General features: G+C 37.8%; 1 protein-coding gene across 2 annotated transcripts; it reads right to left on the bottom strand.

Moving 5' to 3' along the window:
* Positions 1 to 1,155: 1,155 nt before the first annotated feature.
* Positions 1,156 to 24,866, bottom strand: retreg2 (reticulophagy regulator family member 2). 2 transcript variants are annotated; one of them, XM_087236106.1, is made up of 9 exons: positions 24,535 to 24,866; positions 21,645 to 21,748; positions 15,709 to 15,739; positions 13,172 to 13,301; positions 10,312 to 10,396; positions 8,938 to 9,075; positions 8,169 to 8,257; positions 5,252 to 5,387; positions 1,156 to 2,621 (listed from the first exon to the last, which is right to left on the bottom strand). In XM_087236106.1, exons 1-9 carry the CDS (start codon positions 24,759 to 24,761, stop codon positions 1,921 to 1,923), a joined length of 1,641 nt encoding a protein of 546 aa, XP_087092232.1. In that variant the 5' UTR covers positions 24,762 to 24,866; the 3' UTR covers positions 1,156 to 1,920.
* Between the last annotated feature and the right edge of the window lie 132 nt (positions 24,867 to 24,998).

Here is a 24,998-nt window from a genome sequence, read left to right as displayed (position 1 = left end):
TATATATATATATATATATATATATATATATATGTGTGTGTGTGTATATATATATATATATATATATATATATATATATATATATATATATATATATATATATATATATATATATATGCACACATACACGGTGGATCCGGAAAGTACTCATAGCGCTTCACTTTTTCCACATTTTTTATGTTAGTTTTATTAAGAAATGGAATAAATTCATTTATTTCTGCTGCTCTGACAGTGGCCTCCAATATCCATAAGTGGAAGATGTTTGGAACCACCAGGACTCTTCCTAGAGCTGGCGGCCATCTAAGCTGAGTGATCGGGGGACAAGGGCCTAAGTCAGGGAGGTGATCAATAACCCGATGGTCACTCTGTCCGAGCTCCAGCTTTTTTTCTGTGGAGAGAGGAGAACCTTACAGAAGGACAACCATCTGTGCAGCAATCCACCAATCAGGCCTGTATGGTAGAGTGGCCAGATGGAAAGTACTCCCCACCTGGAATCTGCCAAAATGCATCTGAAGGACTCTCAGACCATAGCAAACGAAATTCTCTGCTCTGATGAGACTAAAGCTGAACTCTTTAGAGTGAATGCCAGACCTTACGTTTGGAGAGAACCAGGCACTGCTCATCACCAGGCTTTTACCATCCCTACAGTGAAGCATGGTGGTGGCAGCATTATGCTATGGGGATGTTTTCCAGCAGCAGGAACTAGAAGACTAGTCAGGATAGAGGGAAAGATGAATGCAGCAATGTACAGAGACATCCTGAATGAAAACCTGCTTCAGAGTGCTCTTGACCTCAGACTGGGGCAATAGTTCATCTTCCACAATGATCCAAAGCACACCGCCAAAATTTCAATGGAGTGGCTTCACAACAACTCAGTGAATGTCATTGAGTGGCCCAGCCAGAGCCCAGACCTAAATCCTATTGAACATCTCTGGAGAGATCTGAAAATGGCTGTGGTATATAAATAGCTTGTGGCATCATATTTAAAAACACTTGAGGCTGCCAAAGGTATTGAGGTACAAAGTATTGAGCAAAGGCTGTAAATACTTATATACATGTGATTTTTGAGCTTTTTTATTTTTAATAAATTTGCAATTTCAAAAAGTCTTCTTTCACAGTGTCATTATGGGGTATTGCGTGTAGAATTTTGAGGAAATAAATGAATTTAATCCATTTTAGAATAGGAATAAAAATGTGGAAAAAGTGAAGCGCTATGAGTACTTGCCGGATGCACTGTAAATAAAAATGGCACAATGCAATATTAATTTTATTAACAATTTTCAAAACCTAATTTGAACGCAGCCACATTTTAAAAAATATATCTTCCAAAATTTAAGCCTTGCAACTTTATTATTTATTTGAAACCTATTTAATAGCAAACTATTCTTCACTCTAACCAATCTGAATAAATTAGACCATCCACTTCATAGATATATATTATAGAATATATTAGTTCAGCTATGATTATATATATATATAAAAAAAATCTATAACATAACCGAATTTTCATTGAGAATTTGCAATCATATCCTGCTCGTTCTCTTCTTCCACATAAAAAACAGCACTGGCAAGCAAATAAAACTCGGCCCATATGGTTTGTTCCCATGGTGTTCCCATTAAACCCAATGACTTCAGTCAGTGTGGGATTGATAAACCAGAGGGCTCTTTTTATATATTCCTCGTCAAAATAAACACCTTTTAGGTCGCTTTTGAAATCTGACTGGCCTGATTTGAGGCTGAAGGCGGTTTTGGTTTGATTTAACGAAACGCGACATTCACCAAAACAATCACAGTGATCTCACTCCCGAAAAACAAAATGACAACGAAAAAAGGCAACATTCCCTTCCACGAATCATGTGTGTCAGTATATGCTATCTACAAGGGACTATAAATAAAAGAAACAGTTTCCAATACGGGAAGCTAGGAATCCTGCCGCTCTGCATGCTGCTGACTGCTTGGGGGCGTGTCCGTGGAAGCCCCACCCACGTCCAATCCGAGCCCCTCCCCCTCATCCATCTGTTCCAGTTCGCTTTGGTCCAGAAGCTCAAAGTCCTCTTCTTCCTGGGGTACAAGCGTAACGTCCGGCTGCTCCTCGGTGCTTGCTTCTTCCTCGTTTTCTTGGGACGGTGACTCAATCGGTGATTCCATTGGACACGGAGGCGTTTCAGACGGAAGAAACGAATCCATCGACGAACCTTCGCTTGCCTCCGTTGACCGAAGGAGGGCAGAAAGAGTGTTTTGTACTACGGTGGATATAGCCGTGCTTACGATTTCCTCGCTGAGGGCTTCCAGTGAGCGAGCGGGTCTGGAAACACTCTCTCGCTGAGTACCCACAATGCTTTGGTGTGGCACCGTCCCCGCCGCTGCTTGTCCGTGTCCATTGAAGTGCGTGTTGACGAAGTGTAGCGGAGATGCTAAGTGTTGAATAAGGAGGCTAGCAGGGGATAGTGCTTCCTCCCCGGAGCCGGATGCTCCTGTCGGATCAGACCCAAGAACGCCCAGTGGGAAGTGAAACAGGCCCGGTTCAATGGAGGGAAGTTCATCTACTGATGGAAACTCTGCTAGGTCTCTAGTGAAGGCCTCTTCTGGTTCACTGTGCACACTCTGTTGGTCAAGATCTGCTGAGGAAACGTAAGGTAATGATTACAGAGGCATTCTTATGCTGCGTTCACACCAGACGCGGATGAGCATCAAACACAAGTAATTTACATGTTAAGCTGATTCAAAGACGCGAATAGATATGTTGTGGTATTATCCGTGCGAATAAGGCAGTGCAAGTTGAGCGTTTTGCACGTTTGACGCTTGAGTTGGAAAATCTGAACTTCAGCAGACATTCGCGCAGCGTTAACCAATTAGGAGCTTGCTCTTGTAGGGGCGTGATTATGACCAGGGCCAGACGGAATCTGCGGACGTTTTTGGCTATTTCTGCGGAGAATTTTGGCAAAAATCTGCGGATTTCTGCGGAATTATTTTGGGAGTATCCAGAAGAGTATTATGACTAAACCCTCAATATATTAAATAAAAAGTAATAAATTACTGAATAAAAACTAAAAAAATTCAGATTTACACATTAACTCAAGTTAAAAAACAGAATTAATAATGGGCTAAAAATCTGCAGAAATCTGCGGAAAATCTGCGAAAATTCTGCGGAATTCTGCGCGCGCAGATTCCGTGTGGGCCTAATTATGACGTAGCGCCTGTTGTTGGTGTGCCGAGGGGAAATCCTCCTGCCGACACCAGACAACAGTTTATCAAACTGGGCTCGGCTCAGTCAGAATCCCCACCGAAAGCCTCCATCATCCAGTTATAGTTTCTGGAGATGTTGATGAACTCACCAGGGTATCCCTCCGGATCCTCTAAATGAAATTCAGGGCTTTTAAAGACCTTTGTACCATTTCAAATGAAATTCAATGCCAAATTCGTACCCATTCCGACAGATGTATAAACACACACCTGTAACAAGCTGTCTGTATAAACATACACACACATAGACACAAAGCACCAAGCAAGCGACACACAGCATTACGCTCTCTCTCATTCACACACACACGGACTTGCTCGCTCAGGAGCGATTTACCGAACGCACACATACACGCGTGTGCGCTTGCTCGCTCGGGAGCGATTTACCGACCTCTACACCAGAAGTATCGCTGTAACAGCCGAGAGGAAAGGAAAAGTCACGCCATCAAGTCAAATGGGCCACAGAGAGAGAGAGAGAGAGAGAGAGAGAGAGAGAAATTGATCAGTTTCTGCGTTTTTAAGTAGTTGGAGCGCTGTAAATACTCGCGCACGCCTCCCTCACCGTAGTAAGCTATGGCGACGCATTTTCTACTATGACGTGGAGCCCGAGATGCACTCAACGTTACGCTGCATGAATTTTTTTAATTAGCCTACATTAATAACAGTTAATTTTGTTATTGTATGAACTTTATTTCTCGGAAAGGCAAAAATAAATAAATAAAATAAGACCTTTGTTAAGAAATTCAAGAATTTGTATACCAAATTCAAGGCTATTAAGGCCTTAATTTGAGATTATCAAATTTAAGACTTTTCAATGCTTTTAAGACCCCACGGGTACTCTGACTCACAGAGCTGGGTGCACCTCTGAAATCAGGATCCCAAACAAATCTACACTGTTTTTCAGTCTTCCTAAAGCACATAAAGCACAGCTACTGTCTCAATAAAACCCATGTTGGCCATTTAGCAACAAAGCTAGAGTCAGCAGGCAGACAGAAGCCCTTTCCATGACGCAAATCCCCGTTTATTTAGAAGTTAATTTTAACGCACAAATAAAGCGAATTTAATGTGCAAATAAAGCGAGTAAACTCAAAATGTTCACTCGTCTATTTACGTGCAATTAGTAGGATTTATCCATGCGTTCCGCGTCTGGTGTGAACACAGCATTAGGTTGACTGAGATGGAGAGGGGAGATTTCAAAACAAAGTGAACATAATTTAATTGCTAAAAGAATTTCTTAAGTGACAAATTACATATCTACATACATATCTACATACATGTATATATACGTACATAAATACTTCATCACTTTATCCAAGAAAAATATTGGATGTTTGGCCCAAGTCAAACTTCAATTTACTGTCATTTACTCTCTTAAATGTCATTTTCTTACATCATCTTTCATCTTAAATTTATATTCATTTTAATTTTATGCATCATCATTATGAGTCATAAGGCAGTTATCTCAGTGCATTTTTTCTTCTCTCACTGCTTAATCAAAGGGCAAACATAAAAAAGAGAGGCAGATCATGCCATGAGCACGCTCCAGTTTTCATTTTACGTAAAAACAAAGCAAAAGATTATATATTTATACACACAGACACATAGACACACAGACACACACACAGACACACACACAGACACACACACACACACACACACACACACACACACACACACACACACACACACACACACACACACACACACACACACACACACACAATTCACAATTCTCAGGAAATAATTCAGAATAAAATAATGCTACAAAAGGTTTCCAATTTATTAAATGTAATTCTATTATTTAATAACTTAATATTCTTCTAAAGCTACATAATGAAATAAAAAAGTGCATTACAAAAAAAAAGTACAATCAATGAAAATAAATGCAGCTCTTGACTCTAGAGCCACTTATTTGAATCAGCCTGACTCCGCAAAACATTCCATTAACGCTACTAAATGTATCAGCACAATCTATTTTACAGGCAATAAAGATGTCTAGTTGTAAGAGTACCTTCAGAGAGGTCTGTGAGCTGTGGTGTGGTGGCTCTGGACACTGAGAATCCTCCACTTTCCAGTATGGACGCCTCCTCATCAGACAGCTCCGAGTCAGTGATGGCCATCGCCAGAGCCGTGGTCTTCACATCCACCTGTGCCAACACACAACTATCAGTTACACCACAGTCCAAATCAATAAATTAATACATTTACTCAGTAAGGACACATTTACATGCTTAAAAAAAATTTTTTTAAAGTTCTGAAAAAAATCTGTAAAAATCCACAAGTGATTTGATGGCTCAATGAGTTGCATGAATAACATTCACAGATGCTTTGTTCTACCGTATGTGCGGTGTGGACATTTACAACTCAACGCAAATGAGGGTACCTATAATATACTGTATAATAAACAAATGTGGCTGTATAGTGTACCTATGTAGATATCGTTTATTTACCTAACAAAATCACACGTTCATTTTCACCTGACTGAAGCTGTGTTGCTTCCATAGTAGAAAGACAAAAAAACAGACTCCTAGGACTTTATAGGGCTACAGGTTTGACTTGTGGTCATAAGGGCGGGGACGCATCAAGCTGACAGTTGGCCGTTGGGCTATTTCAGGCCACTGGTTATTGTTATTTTGCCGTGTTTAACAAGTCATTTGCCAGCTAAAGAGAGCGCTCTGATTGGTTACTCAGCAACAAACACTGCAGTGATGTAACCAAGTAAACAATTCAAATAAAAAAAAAAACACAAAGTAGCTGTAATTTTGCTACGTTTCCCAAAAATTTGCAAACATTATAACTTATGATGGGGCGTTCACATCCAATGTGCCCAAAACACTTAATTCGCACCGCGTCATTTGTTTAAATTGCGTCATTAAATTTGATTTATTTATTTTTCCTTTAAATACCTGTAATGCTATTCTTGCTGTTTTATGCTAACATTTTGAAAAAATAATAATAATACTAATCACAATAAAATAAATAAAATCGCATCACTCACAGCATCTCAATTGCTCCAACTGCACAGCAGGATGTCTATCACATCTTTGCTTTGACTTAACATGTAAATCACTCGCGATTAACATTTCATCCACGTCTGGCGGGAATCCACCATTAGATTATCAGACATTTTTGTACGAGCAAATTCCTCAATGGGGAGTGACAATTGCTGTGATAATGGTACTGAATTCTGCTTTGTTTACACTTTGCACATTTAGGACCCTATCGTACACCCGGCGCAATAAGGCACAAGATGTGTTTTCCGCAACGTGTTGCTATTTTAAGACCAACAGAACCCTAATTTTCCTGCTTTGCGCCTGGTTGTTAAAATAGTAAATCCATTTGCAACATTTTGTGGACTCATGAGTGATCCGGTCTAGAAAAGAGGTGTGTTAAGGCCAGTGCTTAATTTGTGAATTGCGAAGTCCCGAAACAGATCGGGGTAACAGATCTGGCAATGTAACTGAGGATAGGTTAGGGGTGGAATGGTGGGGCGTTGGATGGTGGAGAGGGGGGTCGTGGATGAAAGTGAAGAGCGGGGGGTTGTTGCAGACGAAAGTAAAGAGGGATGAGGAGTCGCGGAAGAAAGTGAAAGTGAACAGCGGACAGGGCAGAAGGACAGTTGAGGAGGGGGATGGATAAAATAAGGTGCCGGATCAGATTTTAGAGGTGCCGGATCCGGATCAGGCGTGTTCCGGCACAAATTAAGCCCTGGTTAAAGCGCATTGTAGACTGTGCAATAGAACAGCTGAAAGTGGTCTAAAGTCTAGCCCAGAGCACATTAGTTATGTGCTTTAAACACTAACACATTGCTTAATACACACAGGATTACAGCAAAACACAAATATCTTTACATAGGAAAAAAAATTAAAGGAATAAAATGTTACAAAAAATATTATTTTCTACGTAAAAATAAAAACCACTGCCTCCATGCCTCATCTCGAGGGCCTTTTTCAGTTTATTCATGACAATTTGCTTTTATATAAAGTTATTGTTATTATTTATATGCATATTTATTATTAGTTTTATTAAAAACAAGCTTAGATTTGTCCACCTATGGTTTTCGATCATATGGGGCATAAGAATAACACGTTTGTTTGGATATAACTCAGTTTTTTTAACAAACTTTGTTATTATTGTTCATTTATTTCTTTGCTGGAAATTAGAACTGAATTTAGAAATAGTTTTGAAACAAATCTTTGAGCTTAATAAACTAAATTAAATATGTAAGTAATGGAAGTCTTCAGTGGAGTGTGTACCGTTTCCTTATCCATGACAGAGAAAAAGAGAAAGTGAAAGTAAAGGCCGAATGGAGGAGGCTCGTTCTTTATCCTTGTGCTGCAGATAGTCTGTTTAACTGTTTTCTCGGTAGTGAAGTGTTCAGTTTTTCCACTTACAAAGTCCGCCATGTAAATAGCCAATGCACTGTGGCGCGACGCAGCTGACTCTTAAAAGGAATGGGAGATGAGACTCTGATTGGTTTATTGTCAAAACACACCTATAACTCATTAAGAGAATAAGCACAACCATGTTAGACCATGTTCCGCGCCGCAGGGCATATTTTTACGTCCTTAAAAAAGCAAAAGTGGATTCAGACACACCTTTAATGCCTTTGCGCCCTGTGCTTTAGACTTTGCACCTAGATTGTTAAAATAGAGCCCTTAATCTTCTGTTTTCCCTTTGTGCAATGAGAAAACTACTGTTCCTAACAGACGCAGAAAGACACAAACTCTCATCCCTGCGCAGAACAAGCTTTTGTTTCAGTCGGCCCCCATCTGTTTATTGTGTTCACATGCAGCTTTTTGGACCAGAAAGGACCAGACATGGCCGACACAAGACGGCAACAAGGTTTGTTTCATCAAAGCTAGTTGTTTGGCATCAGCTTGGTCTGTTCCAGCCCTGAAACATAGCCTGTATCAGAGGATACTCACAGTAGGGGCGAAGCAGGACAACTCCTCCTCGCTCTCGCTCTCCGTCTCTGCCCTCGGTTCATCACCATCTTCCTGCTCCTTCTTCATCTCTGCACACACACACACAACTTTTCTAAGCAAAGTCTAGCAAGAAGTGACATGCTAACAACAGCAACACGCTTTTGTACAAAGAGCCTGTAACTATGATCTCAGCGGTAGAAGAACCCGATAAGTGTATGGGTGTTCCCAGTACTGGGTTGCTGTAAGGACATTGGCTGCGTAAAACATGCTGGAATAGTTGACGGTTGATTCCGCTGTGGCAACCTCTGAAATAAAGACGAAGCTGAAGGAAAATGAATGAAATGAATATAGAGTTAAACTTTAGACATATTATTTATGGTCAGAATAATCTGCAGGACATCTGAGCATCTCAGAGCTGCACCGCAGGTTTTCATTCCTGAATGAATCTGTTTTTGAACGAATCAAGTGAGTCGCTTTCATATAGAAAGTCACTTTCTTCATTTATAAATGAATCAGTTGTCTTGAATGAATCATTTGAATGAAAGAGTCAATCACTGAATAATCCTACAGCACTCTTTGTGCTTTTAGTCTTATGGTCAAAACTAGCCAAAGTACAAGCACAAAAACACTTAGCTGTGTTTTATTAAATAATTTTATTTAATCAAATAAAACAATTAAGTACTTAATATTTTGTTGAAGTATGTGTATTTAAGGATTCAAACAAAATTGGTCAGCAACCTAGGACACAAAATAAAGGCAGCACTCTCACTTCTCTTGTCATATTTGCGGCGCTGTGTGTCTCCTTTCATGCTGTAGTCGAGTTTCATCAGTATGGGCTCCAGTCTGGTGTACATTTTCTGGATCAGCTCATGGTAAACCACCAGCGGCCACAGCAGCACACTCAGCACTAATGCAGGACACAGAAAACACAGAGGTAACCTCGATGTGCAATACCGCTCAGAAAACATTTATACTTTTATTAGGCAAGAATATGTTCAATTGAGCCAAAGTGACAGTAAAAGACTTGTGAGCAGATTTCTATTTCAATTAAATACTTTACATAAAAATTCCGATCAATGAATCATTGAAAAAAATAATAGTTTTACTGATAAATGATTGTCTCTTCAAAAAGCAAATGAGCAAAAATTGAATGACTGTTGAAGAAAAGTGACACTGAGGATTAATGATGCAGAAAATTCAGTTTTATATCACAGGAATACATTTAATTTCAAACAGAAACAATTTAATTTGTTGTAAATGTCTTTTTGAGAATATAAATTCAGCATTGCTGACCATAAAATCCAATAAAATAATAATTAATAAAAAAAAAACATTTTTATAATCCTAAAATACACTTTTTAGCTTCATGAAAAATATCGTTTAAGCCACTGTAGTATAATTTGACTATTTTTTTAGAATAGAAATGCTGCTAATGTATTTTCCTTAAGTAGTATTTTTATTTTGAGTCTTTAAAGGGGTGATCCAGAGTGTATTTTAAGGCTTGGTTGTGTTTATGGGGTGCAAAGCAATGTGTGCTTATGTTTTATTTGTAGAAATTCATGTTATCTTTTCACATATCCTACTTTGTTTACATACAGCTACTTGGCTAACATGAAAACGACTGTAATATTTCCTAGTTCCTCTAAAGACCCACCCTCAAGAGGCTCTGATTGGTCAGCTAACATAGTGTGCTGTGAATCGCAGATCAGCTCCATATCACTAGGAAGCGTCTCTTTTAAAATATTACACCACCTCTGACCATGCCCCTTGGGTGCGCGAGGTGTATGTGCGTAACCTGAAGGGTTTATGACATCATTAACCCAGATGTTGTCCCAAAACATCATTTGCTGTAGGCCAATGTCTTCCTTAGCATTAAACTTTGAGTGTATTACATTCAGAGATGTTGTTTATGTTCACACAGCAACAATACACATCAACTAAAGTTTAAAATATGATAGCGTAGTGGACCACCCCTTTAATATATAGCAATGCAACATGTTATATAGTATGGAAGTGCAGTGGTGGACTTGAACAGCTAAGCGCTGTGTAATTTGAGTTGCTAGTGCAAGAAGGCAGCAGTGCATTGTGTAAAAGTAACATATAGAAATAAAGAAACAAATGCAACCGAAGGACGTCTGCTCACATATGATGTAGGTGATCATAACCCCGGGAATGTAATGTCCAACTACAGCCATCGTGAAACATCCTGAACACATCATGATGCAGAACTGGTGAGGAGAAACAAAACGATTGATCAGTAAACAATTTATGGATATAAAATATGATTACAATATGCAACCCCGCCAAACATATTGCGAACATACAATATGTTCGCGCCCAAGCCGTTCTCGCGCGAAAAGCCGCCGGATCGGAAAAAAAAAAAAAAAAAAGAAAAAAAAGCAAAAGCCCCCGTCTTCGATTTCAACCGCGTTTTCGGATCCTGCCGCGTTCTAGCCCTCATTTTTCGGATTCCGTTTTTCGTCTCACCTGATTTCCGGAACCTGCTGTTACCCGGACTTGATCCCGGTCGTCGTCCACCGCGGTCGGCTCCTCCTCCTCCTCGTCCGGGGCCTCCGCTCCGCCCCGCCGACGCAACGCTGTGAGCTAGGCGGACAAACTGATTGCGTCGGGAAAGCCCTCCACTCGGAGGCGAGCGCGAAGAGGAGGGGCGGAGCGGCGCCACACCGCCCCGCAGCGTTCGCTCGAAAAAAAAACAAACGCGGCCTTTACGTACCTCCGGCCACGTAAATCGCGGTCTCCAGAAACGTCTGCGGGGCTACGTTTCCAGAATGAGCTTGGGTTGACAATATGAGGACGTCTAGATTCCATCATTTTGAATTCAGTAAGATATCAGAATGTAACACCTTAGTGTTGATACTAAATCAATGCCAATCATAACATAGGCAACAAATAACCAGTGACAGGGTAAATACAACAATCACTAATGAGTGAATTCATTTATTCATCCATTTTCCTTTAGTCCCTTATTCATCAGGAGTCTAAACAGCGGAAAGAACAAATCATTCCAGCCGTCTAAAAAAACACAGCGAGCTTAACAGTCACACATGTCTGTCCAGCGCATGTTCACATTGAAAAACAATAGAAAAGTAGTGCATTGTAGACAAAAACACGCATTCTGTGTAAACAGCCCCTTCTGATGATATCAAATCTAACAGGATTTCAGCGATTTCGCAGACTACACAGCTTCTCAAAATTCGAAGAAGATAAATTCAGGCAAACTTTAGCAACTATAAATTGTATAATCAAAAATTATACCAGACTTTAACACTTTAAAGGTCTTAAATTTCTCTAAATTCATTTATTAACTTTTAATACTTTTTAAAAGCATGCGGACAACCTGAGTGATACACAGTTGAACACAAACCTATGACTAGGACCAGACACAATCTGCGGATATTTTTTGCTATTTATGCGGAGAATTTTGTTAAAAATCTGTAGATTCGTGCGAAATGATTTTGTGATTATCATAACTAAAACCTTAATATAAGAACTAAAAAGTAATATCTTTTTAACTTAATGTTTACAATGCAAAGCCAATTAGATCCACATTACTTGGTAAACAAAGTCCTCTATATAAGATATTGGTCCCACTTTATATTAAGTGGCCTTAACTAATATGTACTTACACAGGAATTAATAGTTTGTTACAATGTACCTATTGTGTAAATACATGTATTTACTGTGTACTTATGCTTGATTAAATACATGTATGTAATTACATGTTATTATCTTCTGTAATTACATTTGTAAATACACTGTTGGCCATCCCTTACACCTTAACCCACCCTTAAACCTACCCACACCACCAAATCTGTCCATAACCCAACCCCTATCCCATCTCAAGAGCACCACAGGTGTTCTCAAATACATTATGAACACAGTAAGTACATTGTATTTATTTTTTGATGCAAGTACGTAGTAGTTAAGGACATTTAACACAAAGTGGGACCAAGATATCTACTAAAAGAAAAAAAAATATTACTTTGCAAACTGTATTGTATTGCAATTTAAATATACACACATTTAAACAAGTAAATAAACAGAAACAATGATGGGCTAAAAATCTAGATTTCGTGTGGGCCTCCCTTTGACCATTATAATGTGACCATTCGGGCCACACTAACCAATCAGGAGCTTACATGTACGCTGCACTGTAATTTGTGCATTTTAATTGGCTGAAAAAACATTGTGACACTGGATTAGTTTTAAAACACATTTTGTTCAGTTCAAGCGCTTCTGGGAGGATTTTTGTGTGTTTTTTTAATTAATTTAATTGAATTAAAATACTAAAAATAAATTGTGAAATATTAAACAAACAAATATTAGCTTCATTTTTTATTGAAATACATTTGAATATGCAAATTTCCCTGTCATGCAAATCTGTATTCTTAAAACTCATTATAATATAGATTTTTAATTTATTTAAAAACCTACCTTTGACCATTATAATGTGACCATTCGGGCTACATTAACCAATCAGGAGCTTGCTCTAGTAGGGGTGTGATTAGTCACCGGGCAGACGGATGCCCCTCCTATGATGTGAATCCACGTCTATTGTGAAGTAAACTCAAAATGTTTAATCGCCAAATTGTAATCATGTGTGAATAGCCGAGTTGTAATTGTAACTTTGGCAGACATTCCTCGTTCTGCGTTAACCAATCAGGAGCCTGCTCTAGTAGGGGTGTGATTAGTCACATGAATAGCACGATCTATTTGTGCATAAATTATATGAACATTTTCATATTAGTCAATAATTATACTGAAATTTATTTAAAAACTGAATAAAATTTAAACATACACACATTTACACAAGTAAATAAACAGAAGCAATGATGGGCTAAAAATCTGCAGAATTCTGATACTGGACTAAGCTAAGCTAAAAATGCTACCATCAGACCAGGAGACCCGTTGAATGGAAAAAGAGTGTTGCTGTCATATTGCAGAGCCCTCGCTATGGTTATAAAGTCTAAAATCTCGCCCACCTTGCCGTGGTTTTGCCGCTTGTACTGCAGCATCTCCTGGATGTAAAGGCTGAAGGTGAGGTAACTCTCTGCAAGATGATGGCTGAGCTCCTCCACACTCAGCAGACGAGGCTGATCGCTCAGCGCTTCTCTGTAAAAGCACACACAAATTAACTTGCAAATCAACTTCAGGTATTTCAGGAGTACATTTGGACATTTACATTTAAATCAGACGTTTTTGACCAAAACAAATGACAATTGAGGAGGCATTCAGCGATTCAACAAGAATAGGCAATACACACAAGAAGAGCTAATTATACAAAGGAACTGTTAGTGCTCAAAGAATTAAGAGCTAGAGTAAGGAGAGAGATGTATTTTAGAGAGAGAAGAGTGTTTCTACAGGTGGTTTGTCAAGCCCACTCACCTGTGTGAGGTACACTTTATAAGTGTTCACAGCTTTGAAGAACAAACCTTTCCTTCATTATCTGACCTAGGATTATTTATTTATTTAAAGTCTTTAAGACTAAAAGCTTGTCTGTTACCGTACGTTCACACCGAAAGTTGCAAGAGCGTCTCATTTTTCAATAAGAGCTGGCGGCGATAAGCGGCGAGGAGCAGGGCGGTATGTCTTCATCGCTGTGGGCGTCGAGGAGAGCAGAAATCAAGTCAAGTTCAATGAGCTATGACGCGGTTCGGTGGCAACCAATCAGAATGAAGAAGTCCACCGCTTGAGAGAAGTTCAGAGAACACAGACCTGCGATCTTTGGTTCCGGTCGCAGTTGCTCCCAAGAGTTTGATTATTGCGGTCGCCGGATTTCGGACATTCATCAAATAAGTTACTGGCGAGTTACTGATGTGCATTAATGTTATATATATATATATATATATATATATATATATATATATATATATATATATATATATATATATATATATATATATATCTTTAAAAAAGCGGAAATCTCACACGACAGTACAAAACAGTATTGCTGCTTCAGGATATTTCAGACATATTGTATAGACACTTTGGATAATTAGGTGGAGCAAAGCCACACCACACTCAACTTGATCTTGCATTGTTATAATATAAATAAATAATTGCACAATATTCTTAGATTTTGAGATACGGCGTGATTGTAATGATATGTTCACACCAGACGCAAATGAAGTGTCAAGCGTGAGTGATTTCCCTTTTAAACCAATGCAAAGACGCAATTAGGCTATTTGCTTAAATAACACTGTGTGAATTGAGCGCTTCGGGTGTTTGACGCGCTTAGTTCGCGATATGCGGGAAATGCTCTAACTTTGGCCGACAGACTACTCTAGCTGCTCTAGTAGGGGTGTGATTAGTCACCAGGCAGACAGATGCCCCACCCATGACGTAAATCCACGTCTATAATGAAGTAAATTTCATGTGCAAATGGTGCGAATTTGACACGCAAACAACGAGTAAACTCAAAATATTCAATCGTCCCATTACGTGTGAATAACCAAGTTGCAAAATGTAAACCACGTGTAAATCCACGTCTATTGTGAAGTAAATTTCACAAGCGAATCAAGTGAATTTGACGTGCACATGAGTAAACTCAAGTGTTCAATTGCCTAATTACGTGTGAATAGCCGAGTTGAAAAATATAAACTTTGGCAGACATTCGGGCCACATTAACCAATCAGGAGCTTGCTCTAGTAGGGGTGTGATTAGTCACCGGGCAGACGGATGCCCCTCCTATGATGCGAATCCACTTGTAGAGTAAACTCAAATTGATCAATTGTAACTTTGGCAGACATTTGTGCTGCGTTAACCAATCAGGAGCTTGCTCTAGTAGGGGTGTGATTAGTCACATAAACAGCACGTCCTATCTGCGCAAGCTGCATCTGGTATGAACATCCCATAAGAAAGTGTCTAGTGCAAATGTGCAAAACTTGTGTACACCTCAAAGGGATGTAGGGTGTTTTCTACAAGTGGTTTGTCAAGCCCACTCATCTGTATGAGGCAGACTCAGAATTGCATAATTAATGTATTGGTAATTACAGTATTTATTATATGTATCTGTGCTCTTTGGATAAGGGAGTCCTTAAAGCAGTGTTTCTCAACCACGTTCCTGAAGGACCACCACCTCTGCACATTTTCCATGTCTCCTAAACCAAACACACCCGATTCAGATCATCAGCTCATTAGCAGAGACTGAAAGACCTGTAATGGGTTTGACAGACATAGAAAGCATCCAAAACATGCAGTGCTGGTGGTCCTCCAGGAATGTGGTTGAGAGCTACCGCTTTAAAGTATACAAAACAAAACACTAAGTCCAAGGCACTTGAAAAATAAGTGAAAAACATTTTAAAAACCTTTACTAACATGGTTATAACATTAAAAACAGCACTGATATACAACTACGCATTTTCTATGGCAAGGGTGATGAAAATAACTTGTGTTTTAACTTAGATAAGGAAACAATCTGAGGCCACAGCAAAGGCTAAATGATGAATGTAAGTGATCCAAACACTTAAAGGAGAACAGGGTGCTGCTGAGATATGCAGAGATGACTGAAGACACATACCGGTCAATGACAGACGCTTCTGGACGCCACGCTGCAGAGAATAGAGCAAACAATCAGTGAGAATAAAATACAAGAGCCACACACTGTGAATGCACAAGGCTCCTAATGATAGCATGTTTGTGCAATTCTCAAAAGAAATTGCATCATGGTGATTCTGCAGGGTATATACATGTGCGCTGCACTGTAATTTGTGCATTTTAATTGGCTGAAAAAACATTGTGTCACTGGATTATTTTTGACAACACATTTTGTTCAGTTCAAGCGCTTCTGGGAGGATTTTTGTGTGTTTTTTTAAGTTTATTTAATTGAATTAAAATACTAAAAATTAATTGTGAAATATTATACAAACAAATATTAGTTCTTTTTTTTTTAAATACATTTGAATATGCAAATGTCCCTGTCATGCAAATCTGTATTCTCAAAACTTATTATAATATAGATTTTTAATTAATAAAAAAAAATAAATATATATATATATATATATATATATATATATATATATATATATATATATAATTTTTAAAGATTATTTTTAGGTTTTTTTCACCCTTACTTTGGATAAGACAATGGATGTTACAGACAGGAAAGTATTGGGAGCGAAAGGAGAGAGAGAAAAAGGAGGGGTCAGCAAAGGACCTCAAGCAGGGAATCGAACTCGGGTCGCCATGAGCACCATCAGGCTACACGTCAGCACACTTAACCACTAGGCTGTTGGTGCCGACATAATATAGAATTTTTAATGGAGACATATTTATTATTATCAAAGTTGAAATATGTTGAGCTATTAAATATTTTATATTTATTCATTATTATTTATATTTAAATAACGGTGTAACGGTTTGTCTTTCTTTTATATTTTAATATTTAATTTTTTTATTCTTACATCATACATACATATATATATATATATATATATATATATATATATATATATATATATATATATATATATATATATATATATATAAATATATATATATATATATATATATATATATATATATATATATATATATATATATATATACATACATATAAAATATATATATATATATATATATATATATATATATATATATATATATATATATATATATATATATACTAAGGGTGGAGCCGAACCCGAATACGGTATTCGGAAAGGCACGAATAGCGTGTTTTTACGAATACTTGATTCGAACAAATACTTGAAAAATTATTTGTATTCGGGAGCAAGAAAAACACTATATCAAAAAGCAGCGTTTCCTCATGAGACCACAGTGCATGCCCGCGTGAGAGAGAGAGAGTGAGTGAGAGAGAGAGAGAGAGAGAGAGAGAGAGAGAGAGAGAGAGGCAAAACGCGCCAAAGCTGAAAGCGAGACGTGACTTTTAAGGGGTTGTTTCATATGGATTTATTAATCATTCTTATTGTTCAGTGATCGCAAACTGCCGTAGTTTATTAAAGACGCAAACTCCTCACTGCACGTCAGCTGCGCGCCTTCAGCAGACCTCCTCATTCCTGCAGCAGAGGGCTTTATGATTGTTTATGCGCGCCAAAAGTGGCGGATCTTTCCGGTAAAATATCTGACTGCGTGTCCCCGCATCCCTAAGGACTGTTTGGCGAAATATTTGACTGCATGTCACTGCATAACAAACGACTGAAAGGATATAACTAGAGAACTCTCCACTGTGCTACTGAATGAGAGCGTATGGCAAGCCGTTTTAGCATTTAAACCTTGTTCAGACTATCCATAAATATATTTAGAGATATCTCTAATTATATTTTGACTTGTCATAATTATAATTCGACTAGTCAGATTGGAAATATCTGCAAATATATTATGATAGACTAGTCATATTCCTCCATTGACTTCCATTGAAAAATATTTGCAGATATCTCTAAATAAGTTGACTAGTCACAATTGTAATTAGATATATCTCCAAATGAATTTTGACTAGTCAAAACTCCAATTCAAGATATCTACAACTGTAATTAGACTTTTAGTAAATTAATTAGAGATATATTCAAATATATTTGTAAATATCTCTAAATATGATGAATTAAAGATATCTCTAAATGTATTATGACTAGTAAAAACTCAGAGATATCAATTACAATTGTTACTAGTCAAAATTCATCTGATTTCGTACTAGTACAATTGTAATTGCAGATATCTCTAATTGTCATTCTGAGTAGTGGAATTATAATTATGACTAGTCAAAATATAATTAGAGATATCTCTAATATATTTATGGAGTCAGAACAAAGATTTAAATGCTAAAAAGGCTTGCCATAGAGAGCGCTTCTCACTGAACAGAGCACCGCGCAACCTTCTATGTAATGTATTATCACATGCACTAAAAGCATCCTAAAAGCATCAACACAGCCACATTCTGCCCCAGCAAGTCAGTTTCAAACATAAAAAAAACAAACAAACAAACTTTGTGTCTTTTTTTGTGGCTGGCAGATGATAATAGCAGGGCTGTATCTTTTAGTATTATAGAATACTTTTGTTCTGCCAGATCTCCCGGGCAGGGTTTTATTTAGATTTATTTAGTTAATTTTAGTTTTTGGAATTCTGTCCATTGGAAAGAAGTTCTTTCAGAAGAAGAACAGTTTTTTGAAGTATTATTTGTTTTTATTGTCTATTCAGTGTCCTTCAACAAGAACGGTGGTGGTGGGGTTCATAATATTCACAATGGTATTTTATTAGTTGTTGGTTTAACCATGGATGAGATAATGGCTTCTATGTTATTTTATTTTCAATGACATTTCTTATCACATGTTCAAAAACAACAGCCAATATTGTATATCTATAATTTATATAATGGGTATAATTAAACAATACTTTCACTATAACGTAAATTAGAAGTGTAATAGAAAAAATATATATTTTTGCGCCATTTTGAATTTTACTCGAATACAAATACAAATACAAATACTTTTCCCCTCTCAACAAATACAAATACAAATACAAATACCGGCTGCTCCGCACATCCCTAATATATACATATATATATATATATATACATATATATATATATATATATATATATATATATACACATACATATATATATATATATATATATATATATATATATATATATATATATATATATATATATTTATACACTGTATTTACACAAAGCGGGGAAAATATGTATTAAACAAATCATGTTTTTTCTTAGGAATAATAATGAATTAAAACTGAAATGCATTTAATACTTTATATAAAATCACAGCTTAAAGACTCCTCTCATATTGAGAATAAAGTCACTTGCATTGCTCAGGTGTGAGTTTTTCACAGACTTGAACAGAGTGTAAAAATCTTGATGCTTCTGTGGGTCTCGTCTATCAAATCTGATCTTTATTTTGTATTTTCTATTGGATTCAAGTCAGGTGATTGGCTGGGCCATTCCACAGCTTGATTTTCTTTCTCTGAAAGCATTTGAGAGTCTCCTTGGCTGTGTTTTGTATCGTTATCTTGCTGAAATGTCCACTCTGGTTTCATCTTCATCCTCCTACTTATGTAGATGTTGGACTGAAGCAGTGAATATTCATTTACAATGAGGAAGGGCAGAGGGTTGCTGAAGAACTACTGAGAGATTTCAGCTGCTATCGAGGTTTTCACTGCCTTTCTACACCTCCCTTTCTTCATGTGTCAATTCTTTTTTCCTGAGTCATTTCATTGCAAACTCTTTCTTTTTAAGACATTTGGACCAGAAGATGGAGCTGGTTCAGTGGAGGAGGCTGAGGGTCTGCTGTTTGTCCAATCATGTTTTTTCTTCCTTCAAATAAAAATATCAGGCTACCTCAAATCGATCACTCCACAGAAAATATGCATTTAATTAATGCTTTGCTGTTATTATTATTTCACGAAAACCTCTGTCAACATTTTTAATAAAAGTATTTAGATTAAAGTTTATGTCTAATGATTATGACTTATTTTATCTGTCTTACTCGCGGTTCATGTGTGCGCACCCTGAGTGTGATAAAAGAAAATAGCAATGAACCTCGAGGCTCTTATGTTGACTTTTGTATAACAACTTTGTTGTTTACATATGATATTGCATTAACAAAGGACATCAGCAACAGCCCTGGTTTGTGTCAACTCATCTGTGTCAAACTGTGACCAGAATTACCCTTCTTTCATTTTGCTTTGGCAAAATACATCTGTTTTAGGGGGTTTTCACCTTTATTATGATAGGACAGAAGTGATTTCAGACCGAAAAGCATTGGGAGCAGAGAGAGGGAAAGGATTTGCAAAAGACCTCGAGGCAGGATTTGAACTCGGGTCACTGTGAGCACATTGGTGGTATTTGACAGAGCACAGTACCACTCGACTACTGGTGCAGACATTTGCATACATGTTTTATAAGCTGTAAAATGAAAGCCTCAGCTTGGTGCGGAGTTAAATCTTTGGATTTATTTGATTCATCGGTTATGTAGGCTATTTTAAAAACTAATATTTTATAAGAACCATTAATAACTGTAATTTTCCAAATGGAAAAAGGTTGGTTTGTTGGTTGTACACTAAATCATCAATAGCCTGCTTGTTAAGTTTATAACGCGGCTCCATGCAGCACAGAGGACATCAGCATCAGCGCTGGTTTATGTCAACTCATCTGTGTCAAACTGTGACCGGAAATATCCTTCTTTTATTTTGCTTCTTTGGCAAAAAATGTCTGTAGACACGTGTGTTTGCACGGGTTACTGTGTGTACATACACGTTTTATTTTATATATAAATATATATTTTAGGGGGTTTTCACCTTTATTATGATAGGACAGAAGAGAATTCAGACCGAAAAGCATTGAGAGCAGAGAGAGGGAAAGGACCTACAAAAGACCTCGAGGTGGGAATCGAACTCAGGTCTCCATGAACTTGGTGGTGCTATATGACAGCGCACAGTACCACTAGACTACTGGTGCTGACCTGTGCATACACGTTTTATAAGCTGTAAAATGAAAGCCTCAGCTTGGTGCAGAGGTATCATTATACAAAAATCTTTGGGTTTGTTTGATTCATAGATTATGTAGGCTATTTTAAAGGCTGATATTATATAAGAACTATTAATAACTGTAATTTTCCAAATGGAAAAAAAAGGTTGGTTTGTTGGTTGTACACTAAATCATCAATAACCTGCTTGTTAAGTTTATAACGCGGCTCCATGCAGCACAGAGGACATCAGCATCAGCGCTGGTTTATGTGTGTTTGCACGAGTTAATGTGTGTACATACATATTTTTATATATATATATATATTATTTATTTATTTTTTTTTTAGGGGGTTTTAACATTTATTATGATAGGACAGTAGAGATTTCAGACCGAAAAGCATTGGGAGCAAAGAGAGGGAAAGGATCTGCAGAAGAACTCGAGGCGGGAATCGAACTCGGGTCTCTGTGAACACATTGGTGCTATATGACAGCGCACAGTACCACTCGACTATTGGTGCTGACATTTGCATACATGTTTTATAAGCTGTAAAATGAAAGCCTCAGCTTGTTGGGAGTTATCATTACACAAAAATCAAGAAAATCTTCAGATTTGTTTGATTCGTAGATTATGTAGGCTATTTTAAAAGCTGATATTACATAAGAACTATTAATACTGTACTTTTCCAAATAAAAAAAAGGTTAGTTTGTTGGTTGTACACTAAATCACCAATAGCCTAAAACACTTTAAACCCTGCATTGACTTCCATAGTAACCGTTTTCTCTGCTATGGAAGTCAATGGGTGCAGGTTTCAGTTTTCTTCAAAACATCTTCTTTTGTGTTCAACAGAAGAAAGAAACACGAAACAGATTTGCAACAAGTGAGAGAAATGACGGAAATTTTCATTTTAGGGTGAATTATCCCTTTAAATACAGCATGCCATCTTAATTGACTATGCAGTGTGTGTCTTTATGCATAATATGTGTGGCTATTAATCTATTGTATTAATGCATTACCGGTGATCTGTGGCAGCTTGTCTTTCCATCTCTCCAGTAGAGTCAAACCAATGAGAAAAACACTCAGGAGAAACAGAGGCCTCAGGGATGTGGAGGACAGCAGCCTGAAAAACAAACACAAAGACACACACGTATGTTTTTTACAGGCTAATCCAATCACAAAAACACAACATGTATGTCAATCACATGCTGCATTTATTCACACATTAGCTTTATTCATCGCATTCAATTCTGGATAATAATAAAATAACTGTGGTGTCATTTTCACCATAGTAAACACAGGTAACCATTTGTAACTCCTCAAAATGTCAGGCAGATATGACTCCCAGTAGCTCAGTGGTAACTGGCTCACCTTTCATGCCAGAGACCCGGGTTCTATCCCCGACTCTGACAGATGAAGAAGATGAAGACAACGAAGAAGACAAAGACCAAGAAAACGACAGATGAAGACCCAGATGGAGATGAAGATCAAGACAAAGACGACAACCAAGACCATAAAGACCAAGAGGAAGCAGACGAGGACCATAAAGACCAAGAGGAAGAGGAAGAAAACCAAGAGGAAGAGTAAGGAGTTCATAAAGCCCAAGAGGAAGAGGAAGAAGACCAAGAGGAAGAGTAAGAAGATCATAAAGCCAAAGAGGAAGAGTAAGAAGACCAAGAGGAAGAGTAAAAAGATGGGGACCATGAAGACCAAGAGGAAGAGTAAGAAGAAGAGGACCATAAAGTCCAAGAGGTAAAGTAAGAAGACCATAAAGACCAAACGTAAGATTAAGAAGACCATAAAGACCAAGATGACAAGGAAGAGTAAGAAAACCATAAAGACCAAGAGGAAGAAGAGCAAGAGGTAGAGTAGGAAGAAGACCAAGAGGTAGAGTAGGAAGAAGAGGACCATAAAGACCAAGAGGAAAAGTAAGAAGACCAAGAAGACCAAAATGAAGATGCAGACCATAAAGTCCAAGAAGATGACAACCAAGAGGAAGAGTTAGCAGACGAAGAAGATGAAGTCCAAAACCAAGAAAACAACAGAGGGAAAACCATAAGTTAAACCAAGATAAAGTGTAAAAAGACCAAGACAACGGTGACCATGAGGAGGAACAGTAAGAAGACCAAGATGAGAACAAAGACCAAGAAGATGACAACCAAGAGGAACAGTTAGCAGACCCAGAAGATAAAGACCAAGCTGACGATGAAGACCAAAACCAAGGAAACGTCAAAGTTCCAGATGAAGACAAAGACCAAGAAAATGACAACTAAGAGGACAGAGTATGAAGACCAAGCAGATGATAAAGAAGATCAAGACAAAGAAGATAACAACCAAGAAAATGAAGATGGAAACCAGAGCAACGATGATGATAAAGACCAAGAAGAAAACCATAAAGACCAAGAAAATGACAACCTAAGACGACAAAGACCATGAAGAAAACCGATTAAAATCAAGACAACAAAGAAGATGATGACGAAGACCAAGGAGACAATGAAAATCAAGACAAAGATGACAACAAAAACCAAGATGAGGAAGAGGAAACAATAAAGATGAAGAAAAAGAAGAACAACGTGTCAACTGGCAGTACTATTGTTAGACTTTTTAGCAAGATGCTCCTCGTAAGCTGCCTTTGGTGCTATAGCAACAATTCTGCAACAGCTCTAATAAATTACCTGGTCTGTGACTTTGAAACCAAGATATGCCCGTATTACCAACGGGCTGTTTTTCTTTAATATTAATTAGTCTATTAATGCTTCTGAAGTGGCAGATGCCATCATCCCACTTGTCCGTGCTTTCCTGTTTGTTTGTTTTTTCTATTGTGGGCGTTTTGCATAGTTCGGTTGTGCACTTCGGATTGGGAAAGTTTGCTCACTCAATCACTCGTGGCTTATGTTATTATACTAAACCACAGCAATACTCCCTATTAAATGTACTGTATACTTATGCACACTATGGTAAACATGGTATTCTTCTAGTGTTGTTGTAATAAATTATATTCACATACGATGTTCATAATAAAATTCAAATAATCTACTGTATATATTTATGTATACTACGGTAAACATGGTATAATTCTAATGTTATTATCCTAAACCCCAGCCTATACAGAATGCCTACTATATTCACATACAATGTTCATAACAAAATGTTAATAATCTATTGTAAATGTTTGAATACTACGGTAAACATGGTATTCTTTTGTTATTATCCTAAACCACAGCAACACTCCCTGTAAAATCTACTGTACACTAAAGCACACACTATGGTAAACATAGTATTCTTCTAATGTTATTCTCATAAACTATATTCACATAAGATGTTCATAACAAAATGCAAATAATCTACTGTATATGTTTATGTATACTACGGTAAACATGGTATAATTCTAATGTTATTCTAAACCACAGCAATATTTACCATAAAATGTACCGTTTACTTATGCACACTATGGTAAACATGGTATTCTTTTACCGTTATACTAAACAATAGCACATACAGAATGACATCTATATTCACGATACAATATTTACGATAAAATGTACTAACGTTACTGTATATTTATGTATACTACGGTAAACTAATTTTACCATGGTATTCTTCTAACGTTAATGTTAGCACATGCGTAATGACATCTATAATCACTTACAATGCTTGTAATAAAATGTAAATAATCTACTGTATATTTATGTAAACTACAGTATGGCAGTCCTCTAATGTTATTATCCCTCCACACCACAGCACATGTCAAAAGAACGACAGCAGTAATACCACGGTAAGAGTAGCGCTAATAAGCTGCTGCCACAACACAAACACGGTAAACTTCGACCAGAGGCATCGACTAACTAGCAGATTAACCCGTTTACTAACTACTCAACACTAACGAACTAACAGCTTTCTTTCTCTCACCAGAAGAGTGTGTTTAGGGCGAGCGCGGCGATGATGCTGTGCAGCGGCCTCTCCCAGACCAGCAGCCGCTGAAGGAGCACCACCGCGGGCTCGCACTGCGACAGACACCCGCGCAGACGCTCCCGCAGCCGCCGCAGCTCCGGTTCCTCCTCCGCGCCACCGGGCGCCGGGAACCAGGCCTCCAGACCCGCCGAGCAGGAGGACACCGAGGCCCGTCTGCTCGCCATTGTAGCTCGTCCAGTGTTGTTTGTGTGTGTGTTGATGATGACGGGGTTTGGTCAGGAGAGGCTCGTCATGGATTATTAGAAAAAACAGAAACACACGGAGGATCTAACAGGCTCTCCTGGTATCACGTGCTTACTGTTGTTTACCGCACCCGTCAGTGACCCCTGCTGGCCGCAGCATGAACTTAACATTTTGTTTCACAAACATTAAATTATTCATTGATTTGGGTTAAACAGATT

Source organism: Danio rerio, chromosome 1 (assembly GCF_052040795.2).
Source record: "Danio rerio strain M-AB ecotype USA chromosome 1, GRCz13ab, whole genome shotgun sequence".
Classification (NCBI taxonomy): domain Eukaryota; kingdom Metazoa; phylum Chordata; class Actinopteri; order Cypriniformes; family Danionidae; genus Danio; species Danio rerio.
The sequence above is the reverse complement of the archived record's forward strand: the minus strand, read 5'-3'. Positions and strand labels throughout refer to the sequence as shown.

What these genes read in the sequence shown, in the direction of transcription:
- retreg2 (XM_087236106.1), bottom strand. Translation starts at nt 24,761, where the DNA reads ATGGCGAGCAGACGGGCCTCGGTGTCCTCCTGCTCGGCGGGTCTGGAG. An exon ending in GAAGCGTCTGTCATTGACCG is followed by an intron (nt 13,302 to 15,708) that starts GTATGTGTCTTC and finishes GTGCTTTTACAG; the next exon opens with AGAAGCGCTGAGCGATCAGC. An exon ending in GCTCACAGACCTCTCTGAAG is followed by an intron (nt 2,622 to 5,251) that starts GTACTCTTACAA and finishes ACGTTTCCTCAG; the next exon opens with CAGATCTTGACCAACAGAGT.